This window comes from Mandrillus leucophaeus, unplaced genomic scaffold, assembly GCF_000951045.1.
Source record: "Mandrillus leucophaeus isolate KB7577 unplaced genomic scaffold, Mleu.le_1.0 Scaffold595, whole genome shotgun sequence".
Lineage (NCBI taxonomy): Eukaryota > Metazoa > Chordata > Mammalia > Primates > Cercopithecidae > Mandrillus > Mandrillus leucophaeus.
In genome coordinates, this window is record NW_012106419.1 from 1,234,333 (window position 1) to 1,256,272 (window position 21,940).

The window sequence follows — 21,940 nt, forward strand, 5'->3', positions numbered from 1 at the left end:
CCAGCCTCACTGGCTTTCTTCAGTTGCACGAAGGAACGAACGATGCTCTTTCTTGCCACAGGGCCCTTGCATATGTTGTTCCTTCTGCCTAGAATGCTCTTTCATCACCTGGCCAACTTCCCTTCCATCGCTTGGCTAACTTCACTCACTCTGATCTCTAGCTTAAGCACCACTTCCCTAGAGACCCTCTGGGACTTCCCCTCCCAAGTCTGAGTCACATTCCTTATAATAAGCACTTGGAGAAGTGAGTTCCTTTCCTTCAGAGGCTTTCTCAGAGTTTATAATGAAACACTCTTTTGTGGGAGTCTTTGTTTGATACCAGTCTCCACTACTCAGTGGGAAGCTCTGGGAGAGCAAGGACCATTTCTCTTTTTGGTTCACCATCAAGTCCTAGCACCTGGCACAAAATAGGTCTCAACTGATGCTTACTGCATGAATGGATGAATGGAATTAGGAAGAAATAGGGGAGATGGCACTCCCAGTATGGGAAAAAAGATACTTGAAAGGTCTGCTGAGACCACCATTCCTGTAGTTTGGCAAAGCCTGAACAGTGCAGTCTGTGAATATAAAAGGTTGTGGGAGAACCCCAAAACCAACACCCACATCACACACGCATGCACATCAGGTACATACCCAAATTCTGGAAGGTCTCTGTCAAAATGCACACTTTCCTCGTAGAAGACATTCAACTCTGCATCAACAGCAACAACCTTTACCTGGAAGGCATTTTTAAAAATGAAGTGTAGAATTTTCCTCAGCTTCTACACTGGTCCAGGGGGTACTAACATCACCAGATGAGGCCCCACACCCTAGGAGCAGTTCAGCCCAGAGACCTCCTTGAAGGCAGGGCTGCCTCACCGTAATTGTGGTAACAGAGGACTCATCTGGGTGACACTCAAAGATTTAGTAAAATGAAGAAACCGAGGCTGAGGAGGAATACCCACATGTCTCAAGGAATCTTTGTTCCCCAAACAGCCAAAGCCAAGATCCTCTAGAGGAAGATGTTCACAGATGAGTTGGTTCATGCACCTGACAAGGAGGCAGGAGAAAGTGCCAGAGAGGAAGGAATGGGAAGCAAGGTTTGGAGGCATCTCTGGGGGTCCATGTTTGCAGAGGCCTGAGACCAGGCAAGGCCATGGGCTGTTCTCACAGGCCATGGTTGTGGTCCAGAAACATTAATACCCCACTGAAGCAATATCCAAGCTTGGGAGTATAACTACTTTCCTGGACACCTGGGGAAACTGAGGTCTAGCAAGGCAACTCGAGTCATCCAGAGTCCCACAGGACTTTCACCCCAAGGACTGGCCAGAGGCCTGCCTCCCTTGACCCATTCGAGAAGAGGGGTTTGACTGCAACTGTGTATACAAAAGGTGCCCCTGGTCACCCCATGCCCTGTTTGAAGGCAGATTTTGATTTGCTTGCCTGTTTGCAGGGCGTTGGCAGCAGCACATTGTTCCTCTGACCAGCAGTCCTGGGTCCGCAGACCAGGCAAGCTGGTGTCAACGAAGGGCGGTCACAGGGTAAAGTCCATTTGTACACTATGCATTTCACTTTCTTTTTTTTTTTTTTTTTTTTTGAGACAGGGTCCCGCTCTGTCGCCCAGGCTGGAGAGCGGTGGCGCCATCTTAGCTCACTGCAATCTCCACCTCCTGGGCTCAAGCGATCCACCTCGGCCTCCCGAGAAACTGGGACTATAGGTGTGCGTCACCATGCCTGGCTAATTTTTGTATTTTCTGCTAGAGACGGAGGTTTCTCCACATTGCCCAGGCTGGTCTCGAACTCCTGGGCTCCAGTGATCCACCCACCTCGGCCTCCCAAAGTGCTGGGATTACAGGCAAGAGCCACCAGGCCTGGCCCATTTCAATTTTTAAAAAAAGGTTTCGGGCTATAATTTGCTTCCAGGTCACTGGTTGTGCATGTGCGCAGGGCTACCCGCCTGTCTGTTCCCCTGCCTTACAGTAGCTGACTTCCTTCGGGTCCCTGTCACTCGGTGCCCATAACAGCGCACGAACCCACCGAGTCCTCCCGCCCCTCTGGGCACCGGGGGTCCTGCCGAGGGACGCCCGCAGTTTCCTGGGGTAGCGAGGTCTAGGCGGGGTCGAGGCTGCATCTTGCGAATGGGTGGCATTGGCAGGGCATCTCCGGGCGAGGGCACCGGTGCCCCACGGCCGCGCGCGGAGTAGGGGCGCGGGGGGCCCGGGAAGCCCGAGAGGTAGGCGCGCCCGCGGCCGGGCCCATGTTTTTCCCGCGTCCGGGTGACAGCCCGCCCCTACCCCAGCGTAGCGGAGGAGGCGGCCCCGTGGCCCTGCGACCAGGCGACTGTACCTGCTGCGTGCTGAAGTCCCAGCCCAGGCAGCAGCGGCGAGGGGCGTGCTCCGCCATGACCCTGGCGGGTAAAGCTGCGCGTCCGTCAGTCCGTCCGTCCGCACCGCGGCGTGACTGTCGCCGCGCTCCAGCGCCCAGAGACGCAAGGGCCCGCCCCTCGCTCCGCCCGGCCGGACTGTGGACCCGAGTCACGAGGCGGGCTTGCGCTCTGGCGCCGCCTGCGGGACGACGCGAGCCGGCACCGCGTCCTGTACAATCGACGGTGCCCCCACGCAGCCGGCTTTCCTTCCAAGCGCACCCACTCTGGTCCTCCCCATCTTCATCTTCTCTCTACATGGGCCTTACCTTGACACAGTCTGGCTTCCCTTAGAGGACGCCTGGGCCAGAGGTTTCAACTATAAGCCAGCTTGTCTCTCAGAGGGACCCTGCCTGTCCTTCTGGAGGCCCTATGCCTGCAGTCCTCTGTGGCTGTATCTTGGCACTGGAACAGCTGTCCACCCATGGGGGTGACTCAGGGGCCACAGGGAAATGGGCCCTGGGGTTGGAAGCACTGGATCCTGACAAGCCCCGCCTAGATCCAGCAAATCTGAGTGGTTCCCAGTGTGTCACATCCCTGCCGTGTATTTAAACTCAGAGCTCCTGACGCCCCCACGGGGAGACACTCATTCCTGGAGTCAGCAGGTATTGATGGTCTAAATGTGTGCCAGACGTGGTGAAGGGGAATGGGAACCAGAGTCAGACTCACTCCCTTTATTCATGGAGCTGAGGGCACCTGTCCCACCAGCTACATCCTCCTGGTCCCTAAGACTGACTGCTTTCCAGAATTCCTCCCCAAACCCAGCATGTGAGAGTCTCCTCCTACGAACTTCCCAGTCCACCAGTGCCCTTCTCATGCACTTGCAATGGTCTGTCTCCCTTGCTGAACTTGAGCTGCTTGGAGTCTACATGGGATCCTCTTCATTGCTGGAACAAGAAAGGGCCAACTTGTCCTCCAAGACATTCACAGCTTACTGGGGACACAGCCCCTCTAGCAGTCACCACCTGTGACAATAGACAAATACTGGATATTAGCTAGATCGCAAACAATTAGGCAACCTGCTGAGCACATTTAATCCTCACAATGATGCTGGGAAGTAGGTAATATTATCTCCACTTTTAAAACATTTTAAATAAAGGTATCTAATCTAATAAAGGTAACTAATCTAATTAAGATTAGATTACTGCATTTTAACCTAATCTTAACTGATTGATGACTTTTTTTTTTTTTTTTGGACAGAGTTTCGCTCTTGTCACCCAGGCCAGAGTGCAGTGGCGTGATCTCGGCTCACTGCAACCTCCACCTCCCAGGTTCAAGTGATTCTTCTGCCTCAGCCTCCCATGTAGCTGGGATTACAGGCGCCCACCACCACGCCTAGCTAATTTTTTTTGTTTTTTGAAACAGAGTTTCACTCTTGTTGCCCAGGCTGGAGTGCAATGGCGTAATCTCAGCTCATCGAAAACTCCGCCTTCTGGGTTCAAGTGATTCTCCTGCCTCAGCCACTCAAGTAGCTGGGATTACAAGAGTGAGCCAACGCGCCTGGCTCTAATTTTGAATTTTTAGTAGAGACGGGGTTTCAACATGTTGGTCAAGCTGGTCTCGAACTCCGACCTCATGTGATCCACCTGCCTCAGTCTCCCAAAGTGCTGCGATTACAGGCGTGAGTCACCATGCCTGGCCGATGATTTTTTTAAAAATGTATGTATATACCCATATAAACATTGAGATCAAAACAGAACATTTCCACCACTCCAGAAGTTTCCTTCATGATCCTTCCCAATCATTAACTCCCAAGGCAATCACTATTCTGATGTCTGCCAGTATAAACTCACTTTGAACTTTGTATAACTTACCATCTTCATTTTACAGAGTGAGAAACTGAGGTGTAGAGAAGTTAATTAACGTGGCCTAATGAAATTGCCATTGCGAAATTATAACTGAGAGAGTGAAAGAGATCTGACTTAACCAACTCCATCTTGCTTCTAGCCTCCAAGCTGTCGTTGCTCATTCCTGGGCATAGGCAGAACTAACTCTGGGAGGAACTTACTTTATAGTTTAAAACAAAGATGGTAACAGCATCCCCTTCTTACCTGTGACTAGACTGCCTTTATAGGGCTAACAAATTAGCTACAAGATTAGAAATTAAGGTTTAGGAGTCATGCAGCTGAAGACTACAAGATTCTGACCATCTCCAAATTGCTCCTGGGGATAACATCACTATTGTGCTTGAGGTATTTTAGAGACCCTGCACTTGATGGATCAGCTGACCCCACCCAGATCCATAAGCTGGCTCATATGATCTTGTGGCCTCCACCCAGGAACTGACTCAGCGCACGAAGATAGCTTCAAATTTCTGAGTTCATTTCCGACCCAACCAATCAGCACTCCCAACTCACGGGCCTCCACCCACCTACCAAATTATCCTTAAAATCTCTGATTCCCAAATACTCTGGGAGACTGATTTGAGTAATAATAAAACTCTGGTCTCCTACACAGCTGGCTCTGTGTGAATTACTCTTTCTCTATTGCAGTCCCCCTGTCTTGATAAATTGGCTCTGTCTAGGTAGTGGGCAAGGTGAACCTGTTAGGTACTTATAGCTCCTTTGCTCATATCGTTGGACCACTCCTTCCTTTGTACAGAATGAGGTGTTGCCCAATTCTAGAATCACAAATAAAATCCACTTAGGATCTTTAAACTAAATTTGTTGTAATTTTATCTTTTGACAGGAGATATCAGCTCCCAATAAGAGTGGGTTAGATTGCACAGAAAGGGCTCAGAGTGGACAGATGAACCCCCATAGGGAGCTGTGAAGGCTATCAAAGACACAAAAAGAGATCATGAGAGGGGCATAATGGTGGAATTCACTAGACTGAGCTTGTCCAACCTGCAGCCCATGGGCCACATGTGGCCCAGGATGGCTTTGAATGCAGCCCAACACAAATCAGTAAACTTTCTTAAAACATTGTAAGATTTTGGGGGGGATTTTTATTGTAGCTCATCAGCCATCATTGGTATATTTTATGTGTGGCTCAGTGTGGCCCAGGGAAGTGAAAAGATTGGACACTCCTGCACTAGAACCTTCCCGGGAGGTGGGGCTTTTGACAGGGTCACGTGCTGCCTAGGAGCCTCTCCCTCAGGCTTAGCAGTAAAGAGGACAGGTCATTGAAACAGCAAGAGCAGGACCACGGACCTTACTTTGTGCCTTTTGGCCTGAGCTGCTTTCACAAATTGCCACAGATTGATGGCTTAAACGACAGGTATTTATTTTCCACAGTTCTGGAGGCTGGGAATTCTGACATCAAGGGGCTGGCAAATTCAGTTCCTGGTGAGGGCTCTTTTCTTGGCTTGTAGACAGCAGCCTTCTTAATGTATACTCACAGCCTTATTTCCAAGTGTGCATGTGGGGAGAGGGAAAACTCTCTTATCTTTTCCTCTTCTTAAAATTTAATAATCTCATCGTGAGGTCCCCACCCTCCTGACCTAATCTAGATCTAATTACCTCCCAAAGACCCCATCTCCTAATACCATCACATTGGGGTTAGGACTTCAGTGAATTTTGGAGAGACACAAACATTCAGCCCATAACAGTTTAAATACTTTTAAAATTCAGCACCGTTTTGAAGATTTATTAATATTCATGTGTATATCTAATCCTGTGGTTCCCAAACTGTGCACAAACATGCTCTGGGTAGCTGCAGGGAACCCACAGAGGTGCTCTGGGATACTTTCCATTTTCGTGGGAAACACAGTGATGCAAAACATCTGTCAGGCATCATGTGAACCACTAACTTGAGGCAGTTCACAGTTCCAGCATTAGACTGCTGCATTCCTTTCCATGACATCTTATTTTTGCGAAGCTGTATTTTCAGTAGTTGCAGTGACAAGCAGATACTACGTGAAAATCAAGGAGAAACAAAATAAGGGCACAGTGTCCAATCTGACCCCAACATTTGAGAAGCCACACAGTGCCCAACAGGCACACACATCACATCCCCTCAGTAAATAATTCTGGTTATTTAAGAATGAAATATTATTTTTTCCTCCAATGTATGTGTATAAATGTCTTCAAAGAGGTACTAGTGTGTTGGTACATAAATACGTATTAAGCTGTTTGGACCATCTACTTAATAACAGAACAGAATGGCTAGCCAGAGCTGTTAGCCATTTCTTTTGGCCTAGGAACACCGTGAAGACATTGGTGCGTGAAGTGAGAATGTTTGGGAACCCCTGGTCTAGTTGATCATATTTGTTAGTGAGCCAACACCACATTTTATTATCCAGGCCCCCAGTGAGCGACACCTGGGTGGAGTCCAGTTCAGTGCAAACAGCATTGCATGGAACGTCCTCCCCCATGGCCCTATGGACCTGTGTAAGAGAATGTTTCTGGACTTTATGTCTGAGAGTAGGATTTATATGATGTTTGCATGACTGATTGGACCAGAGAGTGCTGGAGTACTCCTGAGAATGGCTGTGCCAGTCAACGCTCCCGCCTGGAAGGCATGAGGCTACCCCATTCCTACCCCATATATTTAGCACTTGGCACTTCCATCCTTCTAATTTTTTGCCGGTTTAATAGATGAGAAGTGATTTCCCTTACTGTTGTAATTTGTGTTTTTTCTCATTATTGATGAATTGGAGCATTTCTTCATATAGACTCATTGGCCACTCAGGATTTCTCATTCAGTGAATCCCATACTTATCCTTTACTCATTTCTCAGTTGAGTATTTTTGTCTCTTTCTTGTGGATTTGCAGGAATTTCTGGATGTTTCAAGATGTAAACCCTCTGTTCATTTTAGATGTTGCAACTCTCTTCTCCCAATATGTCATTTATCTGTTAACTTGATCCAACTAACCTTTTGTTGACTGGAAATCTTTAAATTGAATATAATAAAATCCATCAATTTTTTTGCCTTATTGTCCAAGTTATTTGATCTTAAGAAGTGCTTCCCCACCCTCGGTTCACAAAGATATAATCCTGTATTTTCTACGAAGACATTAGCCTACATTTTTTTCTATTAACAAGATCTTTGAATTTCACATTATTGAATTTTCTTTGAATCCAGGCATTTTTCAGCTGAATAAATTACCATCATAACAAACCAGTGAAAATGAATTCAAGGATAAGCACTAGGTGTAAGCTTTTCAGAGAAAGAAAAAACTTTTCATTTAGTAAATATAATAATGAAAATGTATCAAACATCAATCCAATTCTTATACGCTGGTCTCCAATGAAACAACATCAGAACATTTCTTTGAGGTTTGTCGCCATGTGAAACATGAATTTCTCTCAAAGTAAAACTTTATCTTGGCAAAGATCCTTAAGAAAATGTGCTTTCTTCATAAAGATGCATTATTTTCAAATTCCAGTATGCTTTATTCTGTTCTTTATTTTACTTTATTCTATTAATTGCAGGCTAGCTGTTTTTAGCTCACACATTCCTAAATCTGCATTCATTAACATCGAAAACTATTGAAACCACTCAGGCTTATATATATTTTTCAGAATGAGTAATTTTATCTTATTTATTTTTACTTATTGTTTTTGAGACAGTGTCTATTGCCCAGACTGGAATGCAGTGGTATGATCTTGGCTCACTGCAACCTCCGCCTCCCAGGCTCAAGTGATTCTCCTGCCTCAGCCTCCCAAGTAGCTGGGATTACAGGCGCGCACCACTACCACCCAGCTAATTTTTTTATTTTTAGTAGAGACGGAGTTTCACCATGTTGGGCAGGCTGGTCTCGAACTCCTGACCTCAAATGATCCACCCACCTCAGCCTCCCAAAGTGCTAGGATTACAGGCGTGAGCCACCACGATGGGCCAGAATGAGTAATTTTAAAAGTAAAAAGTTGGCAGTATATTAGTAGCTTAAATTTTATCCCTTCTACTTCCAAGTCAAAGATAAAATTACTGAGTTAAAAATAATCAGAGGGCAGGCATGGTGACTCATGCCTGTAATCCCAGCACTTTGGGAGGTATATGTGGGAGGATTGCTTAAACCCAGGAGTTTGAGACCACTCTGGATAATATAGTGAGACCCCACCTCTAAAAAATAAAATACAAATAAATAAATAATAAAAATAATCCGAAATTAGGGAATGAATTAGACAAATCAATTATAATTCAGATTCACTAATTGATTGTATATATCTGAAATTCTATAACACGTACACATATAGAAGATTTCATCTTGTGATACATTGGAAATGAATATTTCTTCTGTCCTTTCTATACCAGAGGCAGTAAAATTCTTTGTAAGATCAGTGAGATGCTCTTACAAGTGAAAATAAATGTTTCACACTACAGCCCATAGCAGGTCAAATGTTTGAGGGTGGGGGTAGGTCTGCCTCCAGTTAAATAAGTAACTCATAGAGCTGAGGTTAAAATTTTTTAAAGCTGAGTTTGGGTTTGTATCTGGAGAAAAGTTTAATGGACTTTGATATTTAAGCAAACAGATTCCAAAGAGCTCTTAGGAGAAATGTTTTTATTTTCACCAAAGTGTGAATATATCTGCTGTTAATTTGTTTGTACTCACTTTACGAGCAAATTTGGTTTAGGAAAATTAGATGTGAATATCTTCCATTTTTTTCCTGGTTTTACTGCATTCACTCCTTAGGATCTGCCCTTCTCCCACTCCATGAGTATTTGAAGCACATAATTCAGCCAAGTACTTCTTTTGTTTTGTTTTGTTTTTTAAAATAAATTGAAGGTGTACAAGTGCAGTTTTGTGACATGAATGTATCGAGTGGTGATTGAGTCTGGGCTTTTAGTGTAATCATCACCTGAAGAGTGTACATTATCATTAGGTAATTCCTCATCCCTCACCCTCCTCCCACTGTCCCTAAGCCAAGTACTTCTGTATACATGAAAGAAAGGTTTGCAAAGATAAACTCCAAGTTATCAATAACAATGATCTGTGGGAATGGGATTGAGAAACTGTTGGTTAGGGGACGACTTTGCATTTTAATGTATTCTGTATTAATGAATTTTTGTGAACTAAAAGAATAAAGAAAAAGAAAATAAACAAAATAATAATAATTGAAGGAATCTCAAGCTGCTTGGAGCATTTAAATCATTCTCTTAAATAATTAATGGCTCAAAGAGGCAATAATAATACAACACACTAGTTAGAAAGCAGGAAAATGAAAACATTCTTATCAGAACCTTTAAGATATCCTCAAAGATAAATGCACATTCTTGAATGTTTTCATTAAAGAGTGAAAGTAAATTAACCCCATGTAGTGCGTAGAACTGTGTATCCCAAAAAGACGTACTCAGGTCCTAACTCTCAGTATCTGGGAGTGTGACTTACTTGGAAATAGGGTCTTTGCAAGTGTAATCAAGTTAAGATGATGTCATACTGGATTGGGGGGCTCCAATCCAATGACCAGTGTCCTTATAAGAAGAGGAAAATTGGCCAGGCATGGTGGCTCACGCCTGTAACCTTAGCACTTTGGGAGGCCTCAGGATCACCTGAGGTCGGGAGTTTGAGACCAGCTTGACCAACATGGAGAAACCCCACCTCTACTAAAAATACAAAATTAGCTGGGCGTGGTGGTACATGCCTGTAATCCCGCTACTTGGGAGGCTGAGGCAGGAGAATCGCTTGAACCTGGGAGGTGGAGGTCGCAGTAAGCCGAGATCTAGTCATTGCACTCCAGCCTGGGCAACAAGAGCGAAACTCCGTCTCAAAAAAAAAAAAGAAGAGGAAAATGTGGACACAGACACCTGGAGGGAAGGCCATGTGATGGTGGAAGCAGAGACTAGAGTTTTGCATCTGCAAACTAAGGAACCCCAAGAATTACTGGCAACCACCAGAAGCAGGGATAGGCAAGGAAGGACTTTCCCCGGGATCCTCCAGAGAGCGCATGGCCCTGCTGATGCCTGATTTGGGACTTCTAACCTCCAGAACTGTGAGAGAATCAACTTCCTTTTTAAACCACCTAGTTGGTGGTACTTTTCAAATGGAAGCCCTAGGAAATTAATACACTCCGTAATCCAGGAGGTTAGAATAAACAAAGCCAAGACTGGGCATGATGGTTCATGCCTGTAATCTCAGCACTTTGGGAGGCCAAGGTGGGAGGATTGTTTGAGCCCAGGAGTTTGAGACCAACCTGGGCAACACAGTGAGACCCTGTCTCTACCCAAAATCAAAAATAAACTGGGTGCGGCAGTGTGTGCCAGTAGTCCTAGCTACTTGGGAGGCTGAGGCAGGAGGATTGGTTGAGCCCAGGAGGGTGAAGCTGCAGTGAGCTGTGATTGCACCACTGCACTCCAGCCTGAGACCCTGTATCAAAAAGCGAAGATGAAGAAGAGGAGGAGGAGAAAGAGGAAGAAGAAAATGAGGGGAGGAGGAGGAGAAGAAGAAGGACGAGGAGGAGGAGGAGGAATAAAAACAAAAGCAAGAAAGCAGAAAGAAGAAGACAAGAAAGACAAAAACATGAGAAAACAGTAAAAGCACCAAAATGAAATAATAATAAATTATTATTTCAAAGAGTTGATCTTTGAAACCAGAGAAAAAGATATCTAGAAGAAAACAAAAACAAAAATTAAAACAAAAAAACTCATAAAAATAAACCTGTAATGTACAATGTTGAATCCAAGCCCTTACCTAATGGCACTTGGGCCCTTTTACCATGTAGGTCTCTAGAGGAGGCAAAATCAGCTGCTGGGCTCCTGCAGGGTTGCAGAATCCAGTCTAAAGTGACACTGGCCTCAGGTGTCCAGGACACAGGTCATCCAGGCCCTGCCAAGGCTCAGGGAAGTCTGGTAGCTCCACACAGGGCCCTGGATCCAATGCCACATGAGGATGTTTCCTTCAGCTCTTCATCTGGGACATGTTCTGAAGCATCCAGATGTGGAACTTCATAATCCCATCCATGGAAATACAGCACCTTGATGTCTGTAGCTCCTTTGCCTTCACCTTATCCCTACTTTAACCTTTGGTCCCAGATCTTACCATCACTGCCCTACCTCTGAACCATAGTATCCTCTGCCCCATGCTGCGCCCACCCTTCCACCTCCCCACCCCATTGCATGAGCTTTGAGACCTTATCAAGACCTGTTTAGTGTTTTCTCACCTCACTCTTTTCGGCACTACTTCCTTTTCTAACCAGCCCATCGCTTTAACCACTCTGTTGACATCACACTCAACTCCTGGTGCTTTATAGGCAGTGGAAAAACCCTAACTTGGCATCAACCCAGCCAGGTTTGCCTTTTGGAGCCCACACTACTGGATAATGCTAAAGAAAACTGCACACCCTCCTGGCCTCCAGCCCTACCCAGGGCTTAGGGCTAGTGCACTCTGCTCAGCTGCTTCTCCCGTCCCCCACTGCAGCTCTGTCCAGCCTTCACCACAGTCCTCAGGCTCCTGTCCAACATGCTTGCTGGTCATACTCAGCAGAATTGCCTCCTTCTTCTCAGAAAAATGTGGAAGGCATCAAATTCCCCACATCCTCACAACAAACCTATGAGCATCAATACTCACCCACATTTATGCATGCAACAAACATTATGGGGCAACCAATTATGTGCTGATTTCTGTGCTAGGGCTGGGCTAGAGAGATGAATGGCAGAGTCATTGTTCCTTCCTCAGAGGGGGTGTCAGCAGCTGAGGACAATAGGATGCTATTGAGAGACTTGATCTGGGGAGTGACTGGTCAGGTCGTGTTTATTTGTTTATAATTGGGAACTTATTTGTTAAAAAACATTTTTTGGCTTTTTTCCCCCAAGGCCGATTCATGGTTTATGGTGTTCAGATTTGTTTTTGGAAGATCACTCTGGATGGGTGAAGGAGGGGCAGAAACAAGGCAGCGACAGGACTTGTGAAGCTGTTGTGGGTGGGAGGTGATGGTGGTCGGAACCAGGGAGTTCAGTGACAGAGGAAGAGATCAGAACCAAGAGATATATTGGGAGGAAGACTTGACAGGTCTTGGAGATTGAATGCGAAAACATGAAGGAGAGGAAGATGCAAAACTGGGCATCACCCACCTGCCCTCCCAGTTGCAGGGATGGAGGGGCCCTCCGGGTTCTGTGTTTCATGGGAGTCATCTCTGCCCACCTTTCTTCATTATTTTCTGTCTCTTTAACAGCTTTATTTAAGTTGAGCTCTTAACATCTCAGTGAAGTTTTGTAAACCTTGCAAGATCTTCACTTTGTGCCTTGAAATATGGGGACCTCTTCTTACACTCCACACTCTCCTGGAGGTTTCCTAATAAGAACACTGCTTGGCATTATCCCCTGGTGAAAGACCACCTCCTTAGTCTGGGCATCAGTTAGGCCTGGACATGAAAAAGGAGTGTTGCCACCTTAGCTAACATGCTCCAACGAACTTCACAAGCAGTGTGTGAATTCAGACTGAAAACATTCCTGGAGACTAGCTAAGTCTATCATTTATTTTATTTATGCATAGAGTTTTACATATTTTCTGCAGAGACCATCATGTTGTCTGCAATTATAATTATATTTTAACTTCCTGCCTGATGCTTATACTCTATTTCTCTTATTTCTTTTTCTTGTGTTACTCCACCAGCTTCAATGTCTAGTACTTGTGGAACAGAAGTAGTGAGGGAACAGTACCTGATCTCAAAGGAAATGCTTTCAACATCTTAACATGAAGTATAATCTTTGCTGTTTTAAGTATAATCAATTTTATATACATGCCCTTTATTAGGTTAAATAAATTCTTTCCCATCTTGAGTTTTCGCTAAGACAGGAAAAAATTAATGTACGTTGAATTTTAAATGATAAATTTAAATGTATTAATATGATTAAATATATTACTCTATTTTATAACATTAAACCAATCTTATATTTCAGGAAGAAACTCAATCTGGCCACACATGTTTTTCTTTCAAAATGTATTTTTTTAAGTAAATATTTTGCACATTACCAGGGCTTAGGAATAACTTTTATTTATTTATTTATTTTTTTGAGACCAGGTCTCACTGTGTCACCCAGGCTGGAGTGCAGTGACACTATCTTGGCTCACTGCAACCTCTGCCTCCCAGGTTCAAGTGGTTTTCCTGCCTCAGCCTCCCAAGTAGCTGGGATTACAGGCATGTGACACCATACCCAGGTAATTTTTGTATTTTTAGTAGAGATGGTGTTTCACCTTGTTGGCCAGGCTGGTCTCGAACTCCTGGCCTCAAGTGATCCACTTGCCTCAGCCTCCCAAAGTGCTGAGATTACAGGCATGAGCCACCACGCCTAGCCTTGTACTTTTAATAGAGACAGAGTTTTGCTATGTTGGCCAGGCTGTCAAAATGTATTTTTATTTTTAAATATCTTTCTGGATTTGATTTATCATATATTGCTTAGGATTTTTATAATTATGTTAGTGAATGAAATTAACATTTATTTTTCGTTTATTAAACTGTCCTAATCTGTGTGTGTGTTTTATTCAAGGCTTTGCAAGACTCATAAATTAGAAGTACTTCCTGTTTTTTTTTTTTTTTTGGAGACAGTCTTGCTCCAGAAAAATTTCTGTAAGGTTGGATTATATAGAACTTGCCCTTTTTACCCCCTTTTTTTTTTTTTTTTGGTCTTGCTCTGTCACCCAAGCGGAAGTGTAGTGGCGCCATCATAGCTCACTGTAACCTCGAACTTGTGGGCTCAAGCGATCTTCCTGCCTCAGGCTCTCAGGTAGCTGGGACTTGTCTTCTTTCTTTTTTTTTTTTATTTCCCCTCTTTGGGAATAACTTTAATGTCTTTGTAAACATGATGCATACCTATTTTTTAAAATTCCAACACTACCTTAAAATACAAATAAGAAAATATTTAAATATTTTCATGAAACCATCTGGTGGAAATCAGTCAACATTTTGATGAATGTAATTCTGAACATCCCTCTATGTAAAAATAAATTTCTGAATTTTACATACATGGTGTACATACATTATATGTGAGGTTCTGTTAAACTGCTTTCTTCCATTATGTCATGGACGCGTTTTCTTTTTTCTTTTTCTTTTTTTACAGATAGGGTCTCACTCTGTTGCCCAGGCCGGAGCGCAGTGGTGCAATCATAGCTCACTGCAGCCTTGAATTTCTAAGCTCAAGCAATCCTTCCACCTTAGCCCCCAAAGTGCTGGGATTACAGGCACGAGCCACTGTGCTCAGCCATGGACATCTTTTCATGTCAGTAAATATGGAGCTTTCTCATAAATCGTACTGATTACTTCATCTAAACAATAGTGCCTCCTAGCAATGACAAAGTTACTTTCAATTTTTCTTTATTTTTACCGTAACAAAGCAATAATGAACGTCCTTGTGCACGCATATTTTTATATTTGGGTAACTATTCAGGTAAATAGTGAAAGGGTATACAAATCTTAACTATTCATACATATTTCCAAACTCCCATCTAGAAATGTTGCACAATTTGCACTCCTACACCATTGCAGAGAGAATACCTTACTCTCCACTTCTCCACCCTTTGACTCCTACTCTTTCTTTCTTTAAAACTAACTTCCAGGCCAGGTGTGGTGGCTCATGACTGTAATCACAGCACTTTGGGAGGCCAAAACAGGACAGTCACTTGAATCCAGGAGTTAGAGACCAGCCTGGGCACCATAGGGAAACCCTGTCTCTACCAAAAAAAAAAAATGTTAAATTAACTAGGTCTGATGGTGTGGGCCTGTAGTCCCAGCTATTGGGAGGCTGAGGGGGAAGGATCCCCTGAATCAGGGAGGGTAAGGCTGCAGTGAGCCGTGATCACGCCAGTGCACATTAGGGCAAGACCCTGTCTCAAAAACAAAATAAAACAACAAAACTGATATCCCTATTGACATATGTCACATGCCACATAATTAACCTATTTATAGCATATACAGTTCAATTGTTTTTGGTGTATTCACAGAATTGTGCAACTATCATCACAACCAATTTTAGAACACATTTATCACCCCCAAAAGAATCTCCATACCCCATAGCGTCATTCTTATTATTACCAAACCCCAGTACCTGGCAACCATCAATCTACTTTCTATCTCTATAGATTTGCCTGTTCTGGGTATTTCAAATAAATGGAATCATACAATATGTGGTCTTTTGTGGTTGGTATATTTAACTTAACATAATGCTTTCAAGATTCATCCATATTACAGAATGTGTTAGTACATCTTTCCCTTTTTTTTGCCAAAAATATTCTATGGTATGGATATAGCACATTTTATTTATCCATTCGTCAGTTGATGAACATTTGAGTTGTTTTAATTTTTTGCTATTGTGAATAATGCTGCTATGAACATTCATGTACAAGTTTTTGTGTGGACATCGGTTTTTATTTCTCTTGGGTATATACCTAGGAGTGGAATTGCTGGACCATACAATAATTATGCTTGACATTTTGAGGAACCACGTTCCCTCTTAATTGCTAATATTATTCATTTGTACCTTCTCTCTTTTTAGAAAGAATTAATATTGGCAGGTCCATATAATTAATCTTCTCAAGTAATTACCTTATGGCCTTCTTTATCTCCTGTATTACATTTTTGTTTTCTATTTCACTGATCTCTGCACTTATCTTTATCATTTCATTTTCTACATATTTGATGAGCATATTTAACTATTCTTACTTCTTAAACTAAAATATCTAGCTCATTAATTTTCAGCCTTTTTCTTTGTTAATATAATCATTAAGACTAAGTTTGCCTTCTTAGTATTGTTTTAGCTGTAATCCACAAATTTGTACACAATCATTTCGTTATCGTTCAGTTTCAAATATTTTCTAATATCTGTAGTGATTTCCTCTTAGACCCAGTATTGCTTGGAAATATTTCAAAATCTCCAAATCTTGTGGAGGTGTTACGTTTATCTCCTTGTTATAGAACTCTAACTTAGTGAGTCTCAAACTTGAGCCTTATCAGGATCACCTTACTAAAGCACAGACTTCCAGGCCCTGCTCCTAGAGTTTCTGATTCACTATGTCCAGGTGGCACCCTGCATTACAGTAGCCACTAGCCACATGTGGCCATTTAAATTAAACTTAAGCTAAATAAATTTTAAAATTCAACTCCTCAGTCATATTATCCATACTTTAAGTGTTCAATAGCCACATGTGGCTAGTGGCTACCATACTAAACAACATTAATATAGAACAATACCACAGAAGCTCCTATTAAACTATCACAGTCTAGTTGAAAGGGCCCTGGAGGCACAGTCAAATCTAAGGTCTTAATACAGGGTCTGACTGACTTGCTCTTAACCTTGTATTTCCAACAGGTGCCTTGGGTAAATCTGTTGAGCCAGATCTGAGGGCCTGTGTCTGGGAGCCAGGAGTCCAAGCTCCATCCTGTCCAGCCTCAGTTACAATCTTAGCCTCCATTCTGGCAACCTCACACCTATGCCTGCTTCTGTAGCCCCCCTCTCCACAGAGCCAGGGACCACTGTGCAAGCAAAAGCTGACTTGGATGTACACCTGCTTAAAACCTGTCAGAGGCTCCTTGCTGTCCTCAGCATAGAGACCTCTGAACCTGACCAGAGCCCTGGACATTCGAGATGGTAAAGGGTGGTTTGTTCATGTCCCTTCTCCTCTAGCCTGTGATCCCTGAGGGCAGGTGCAGCTCATCCTTGGCACTAGCAGGGTGCTGGGCAGAGTAGGTGCTGAGCATCACTTGTGGAATGAAAGCACCAGGTTGGGGAGCTGCTGGGCTGCTGGGCTGCTGGCTGGGCAAGGCTGGGCCAGTCCCAGCCTGCAGGGGCTGGGCTTCGGAGGGAAGGAGGATGGAGCTCCAGGTAAGGAAGTGGCCACCTGCCCTCTGCAGCCAGAGTTGACAGCATGTCCACATCTGCTCAGGTGAATGTCTCCTTCTCGCTCTCCCTAGAGCTGCTCTCCTATCAAAAGCTCCCGGCCAACCAGATGATGCCTGGGGTGGACACTCAGCAGAGCACAAATGGAGAGAGAGAGATGGTGTTTACTCAGAACCTGCTCCTGGAATACGCAAACCAGACCACTCAGGCTTGCCCAAGGCCTGCCCAACATGGAGAGGAGGGCCAAAGTAGGCTGGTTTCTGTTCTGCTGGGGCCAGAGAAGGAAAGCCCTGGCAGGGCCCTCAGAAATAAGGAGTCCCTGCCCCTGTCCTGGGGCTCAGTCTCCCCTAGAAGAGGCCCTGTGTGCAGAGAGATGAGGGCCATCCACCCTTACCTGCCTCATGAGCCCAAAGCTGGGTGAAGGGCCAGAGTGTGGGAAATCAGGGAAGACTACCTGCAGGAGGTGGCATGTGAAGCCTGTATGCTTTTTAATCAGAGGAGAAGGTAAACACATTGATAGAATGAGGGAACGCCTGATGGGTGGAAACAGTGAGAGTACCTGACACAGTTGTAAGGAATGAGCACCATGGGCCAGAAGGTCACTAGGCTGTGGTGTGGAGGCTAAGGTGGGATGCAGATGAGGAGTGTGAAGGAGTGGCCCAGGGGAGTGTTGCCCACACAGCTGAAATCACCTTTATGAAGATTATGACAGTGAGAGAAATCTAACAAAGCTGACTCCATCCTGGTTGTAACCGCACAGGCTAACTGTCCTCGTTCATTCCTGGGCATAGGCCAAGCTAACTATGCGAGGAATATAGCTTATAGGTTTTTGTGTTGTTGTTGTTTTTGAGAAAGGGTCTTGCTCTGTCACCCAGGTTGCCTCCCTGGGACTACAGGCATGCACTCTCATGCCCGGTTAGTTTATTTTTATTTTTATTCTTTGTTGTTGTTGTTGTTTTTTTTTTTTTTGAGACGGAGTCTCACTCTGTCACCCAGGCTGGAGTGCAGTGGTGGGACCTTGGCTCACTGCAAGCTCCACCTCCCAGGTTCACGCCATTCTCCGGCCTCAGCCTCTGGAGTAGCTGGAACTACAGGCACCCACCACCACACCCAGCTAATTTTTTGTGTTTTTAGTAGAGATGGGGTTTCACCATATTAGCCAGGATGGTCTTGATCTCCTGACCTCATGATCTGCCCGCCTAGGCCTCCCAAAGTGCTGGGATTACAGGCGTGAGCCACCACGTCTGGCCTATTTTTATTCTTATAGAGACAGGGTCTCACTATGTTACCCAGACTGGTCTCAAACTCCTGAACTCAAGTGATTCTCCTGCCTCAGCCTCCCAAAATGCTGGGATTACAAGTGAGCCACTGTGCCTGGCCTTATAGTTTAACTTTAAAGCAAGGACGATAATAGCCCCTTCTCAAAACTAACCCCCTGCTTGTTTGGGGACCAAATCCACCTTTGTAAAACTAATGAAAGACCACAAGGTTAGAATTATGGTAGGGACCTGAATCCTGCTAAGCTCTAAGCATAGTAAAGTGATAACCAGCCATTGTTCCCTAGTTTGCTTACTGCTCAGGAGTCATGTAGCTGGAGGCCACAAGATTTATAACTTTCTCAATTGCTCCTATAGATAACATCACTATTGTTAAAACCTAGGATTGGTCTGTGAGATATTTTTCTGACTTTTGCATTCAGGCAGACCAAATGACACTACCTAGACCCATGACTAATACCAAGGAGCTGACTCAAAAAGTCCTATGACCCCCCTACCCAGAAAATGGCTCAGCATGTGAAGACAGTTTAGACGCTCTTATGGTTTCATCCCCAAACAATCAGTAGGACCCATTCCCTATCCCCCTGCCAGCCTAATTATGCTTTAAAGCCCCAGCCTCTGAGCTCTTGGGGAGGCAGATTTGAGAAATATCTCCCATCCTTCTGCCTGACCATCTTGCAATAATTAAACTCTTTCTCTGCTGCAATTCTGCTGACTCGAAGTATTGGCTTTTCTGTGCAGTGGTCAAGAATAACCCATTGGATTGTAATACAATGGATGGGTTTGGTCACTTGGCAGGTGACAGTCCAATGACCACAATCAAGGAGGGTTTAACAAGGGGACTTTATTACTTGCAACAATTAAGGAGGATGCCAGGGATAGCACCCAAGAGCAATGCCTCCCCAAATAATGGTGAAAACAGGGCTTTTATTAGGTAGGTGAGCTGAGTCATTGTATGTAAAGGCAGTGCAGATGCAGTCACCATTCATGCTTCTACATACATAGCATGTATAGAAAATGGCAAATAAGCTCCCCTCTTGGTGGGTGGGGTTTTTAGTATGATAATGAGGACAGTTCATCAAAATTCATCTCCAACTCAAGTATCTCTGGAGCCAAGTGATTTTTGTTTTTCCCCAGGGGCTGAGCTTCTTCCTGGAACTTTCTGAAACAACAAGATCTCAGGATGCAACCTGAGGGTACTTTTCCAGAAGGGCTCCAGAGAGGCCAGAAACAAGAGGCTGAGCAATGGAGCTCGGGGTTTCCAGCCTGGCACTTGGGCAGCTGCTGGGGCTGAGAAGCTGGGGCTGAGGTGATGAGGTTGTGCATGCCTGAGGTGCCTGAGGGTGATGCAGGGACTGCCAGGAGCTACAGAAGGCAGGGCACAGATAAGGCATGAGGCTGAGGGATGGGGCCAGGTGGCTCAGGGCCTGAGAGGAACTGAAGGGCCCCATGGAGGTGAAAGGAGGAAGAGAAGGGCAGCCCAATTAACCTGTGGGCCCCATGGAGGTGAAAGGAGGAAGAGGAGGGCAGCCCAGTTAACCAGGGAGCAGGGAGCAGAGCTTGGGGGGAGTGAGGGAGGCAGGGATGGTAGGGGGAGTAGATGGCATATCATCCTGGTCCTTTCCCTGCACAGACTCCCACCAGCAGCCCTGGCCTTTAAAGGTGGCACTAGCCCCCTGCCATCTGTTGGCACTTCCCCTGTTCTCCTCAGGAACATCAGCACTTGGGGTCAGCAGGGTTCCCTGTGTCCCAGAGGCCTTGACTCAGAGCCCACTCAGAATGGACAAGGTTGCCTGGTCCCCCAAGGGTGCTGCTCCTGCAAGCCATAGTGGCCGTGCCTGAGCTGCAGCTCTCCACCAGCTGGGTAGACTTTGGGACCTGCTTTGTGAGCCAGCAATGAGTCTGGGAGGTCTACCTGATGAACCTGAGCAGTTGCCGAAGTTACTGGGCCACAGAAACTGGAGAGAAGATGATCCCCCAGGAAGGGTCCTGTCTTAGTCCATTTTCTGTTGCTTAGAATACCTGAAAGTGGGTAATTTATTTAAAAAATAATTTGTTTCTTACAGGTATGGAGAATGAACAGTCCAAGGCTGAGGGGCTGCATTTGGTGAGGGCCTTCTTGTGGGTGGGGACGGTTTGCCTGAGTGAACACAGGGTATCGCATGGTGAGGGAGAAAAGTGTTCTAGCTCAGGTCTCTCTTCTTATAAAGCCAGCATCCCCACTCACATAATAACCTGTTAATCCAGTAATCCATGAATGGATTAATTTATTCATAAGGGCAGAGCCTCCATGACCTAATCATCTCTTAAAGGCCCAGCTCTCAATACTGCCACATCGGAGATTTAATTTCACCATGAGTTTTGGAAGAGACAAATGTTTAAACCATAGTGGAGCTCATGTATCATGTCCCTGTGAGGTGGCTCCCCAGGGCTGGCACCATTTGGAATTCCTGCAGAGCAGCCAGTCCTCCAATCCCATGTGATCTCAGGGTTGCCCTGCCCTGTGGTGCTGAGCAAGACCAGAGGTGCAGACCTGAGAGGCAGGCAAGCCTGGGGGTGGCTGAAATCTTCCTGTAGTGGTACATGGGGCCACCTGTGCTCATGTTTGTCCTCCCTTCCTCTTGGAGCTGGCCAAAGACACAGTGACCTTCAAGGTCTCTCCAAACAGTGGGCTGCTGGAAGTGTGACCCACCAATGCACTCCCAACCTCCATCACCTTGTAGGTTTTCTTCACTGCCAGTTACAGCCCCTCCCAGAGTCCCCTGCACTGCCCACAGAACCTGGACATCCTGCCCAGGGCCCTTCCTAACCTACTACCTATAGGAGCAGTAAGCTACCACATTGACGGTGCAAGATGTGCTGGCAAGAAGGCCTGTACCCTGTGGTTCTGGGGCCAAGGGTCTTATGATGACGAGAGATACCTGTCCCCTCACCAGCTCTGAGGCTCTGCCTTATCCCTCAGCCCCAGCCCACAGCTATGGAATAAACATGGCCCAGGGCCGAGGAACAGGTCTGCTGGGCAGGGGGCTTCACCAGGTCACAGACTAGGGTGCTGGGGTGGAAACTGGAGAGGGGACAAGCTGGCACCTCAGGTCTCCAACTACTCTAGAACACCCCCCTGGGATGGAGGAGGCTCCTTTCCAAAACTGCAATATTTGATACAATTTAATATCAAAAGGAGAAGAAAAACTCCTGGAAATGCAGAGACAGTAAAACACTTCCTTAATCTGATCATGGCTATGTACAACACAACAAACTTACAAAAAACATCATGCAATGTTAAAATGGTGAGTGATTTCCCTTTAAAATCAGAGTCAAGACAAGAATTCCTACACATATCACTTCTTTTCCATGTTGTACTGGAGGAACTAGCTAGTATAGCAAAGCAAGGAAGAGAAATATAAGACAAACATTGGAAAGGAAGAGACACTATTTAACAAGACTGTGGATATAAAAATCAACATGCAAAATTACAATTCTCAATACCAGCAATTAATGGAAAATGAAATTAAGAAAACAAAAACAAAAGACAGTGTTTACAAAAGCTTAAAA

General features: G+C 45.1%; 1 protein-coding gene across 1 annotated transcript in view; it reads right to left on the reverse strand.

The window, feature by feature from the left end:
* Positions 1–2,486, reverse strand: part of XYLB (xylulokinase homolog (H. influenzae)) — a 70,566-nt gene extending 68,080 nt beyond the window's left edge. Inside the window, exons 1-2 of the mRNA XM_011999492.1 lie at positions 2,326–2,486; positions 634–716 (exon numbers count right to left, since the gene is read on the reverse strand). Coding sequence (XP_011854882.1) covers positions 634–716; positions 2,326–2,382 — 140 coding nt within the window. The 5' untranslated portion in view covers positions 2,383–2,486. The remainder of the gene's footprint in view (positions 1–633; positions 717–2,325) is intronic.
* Between the last annotated feature and the right edge of the window lie 19,454 nt (positions 2,487–21,940).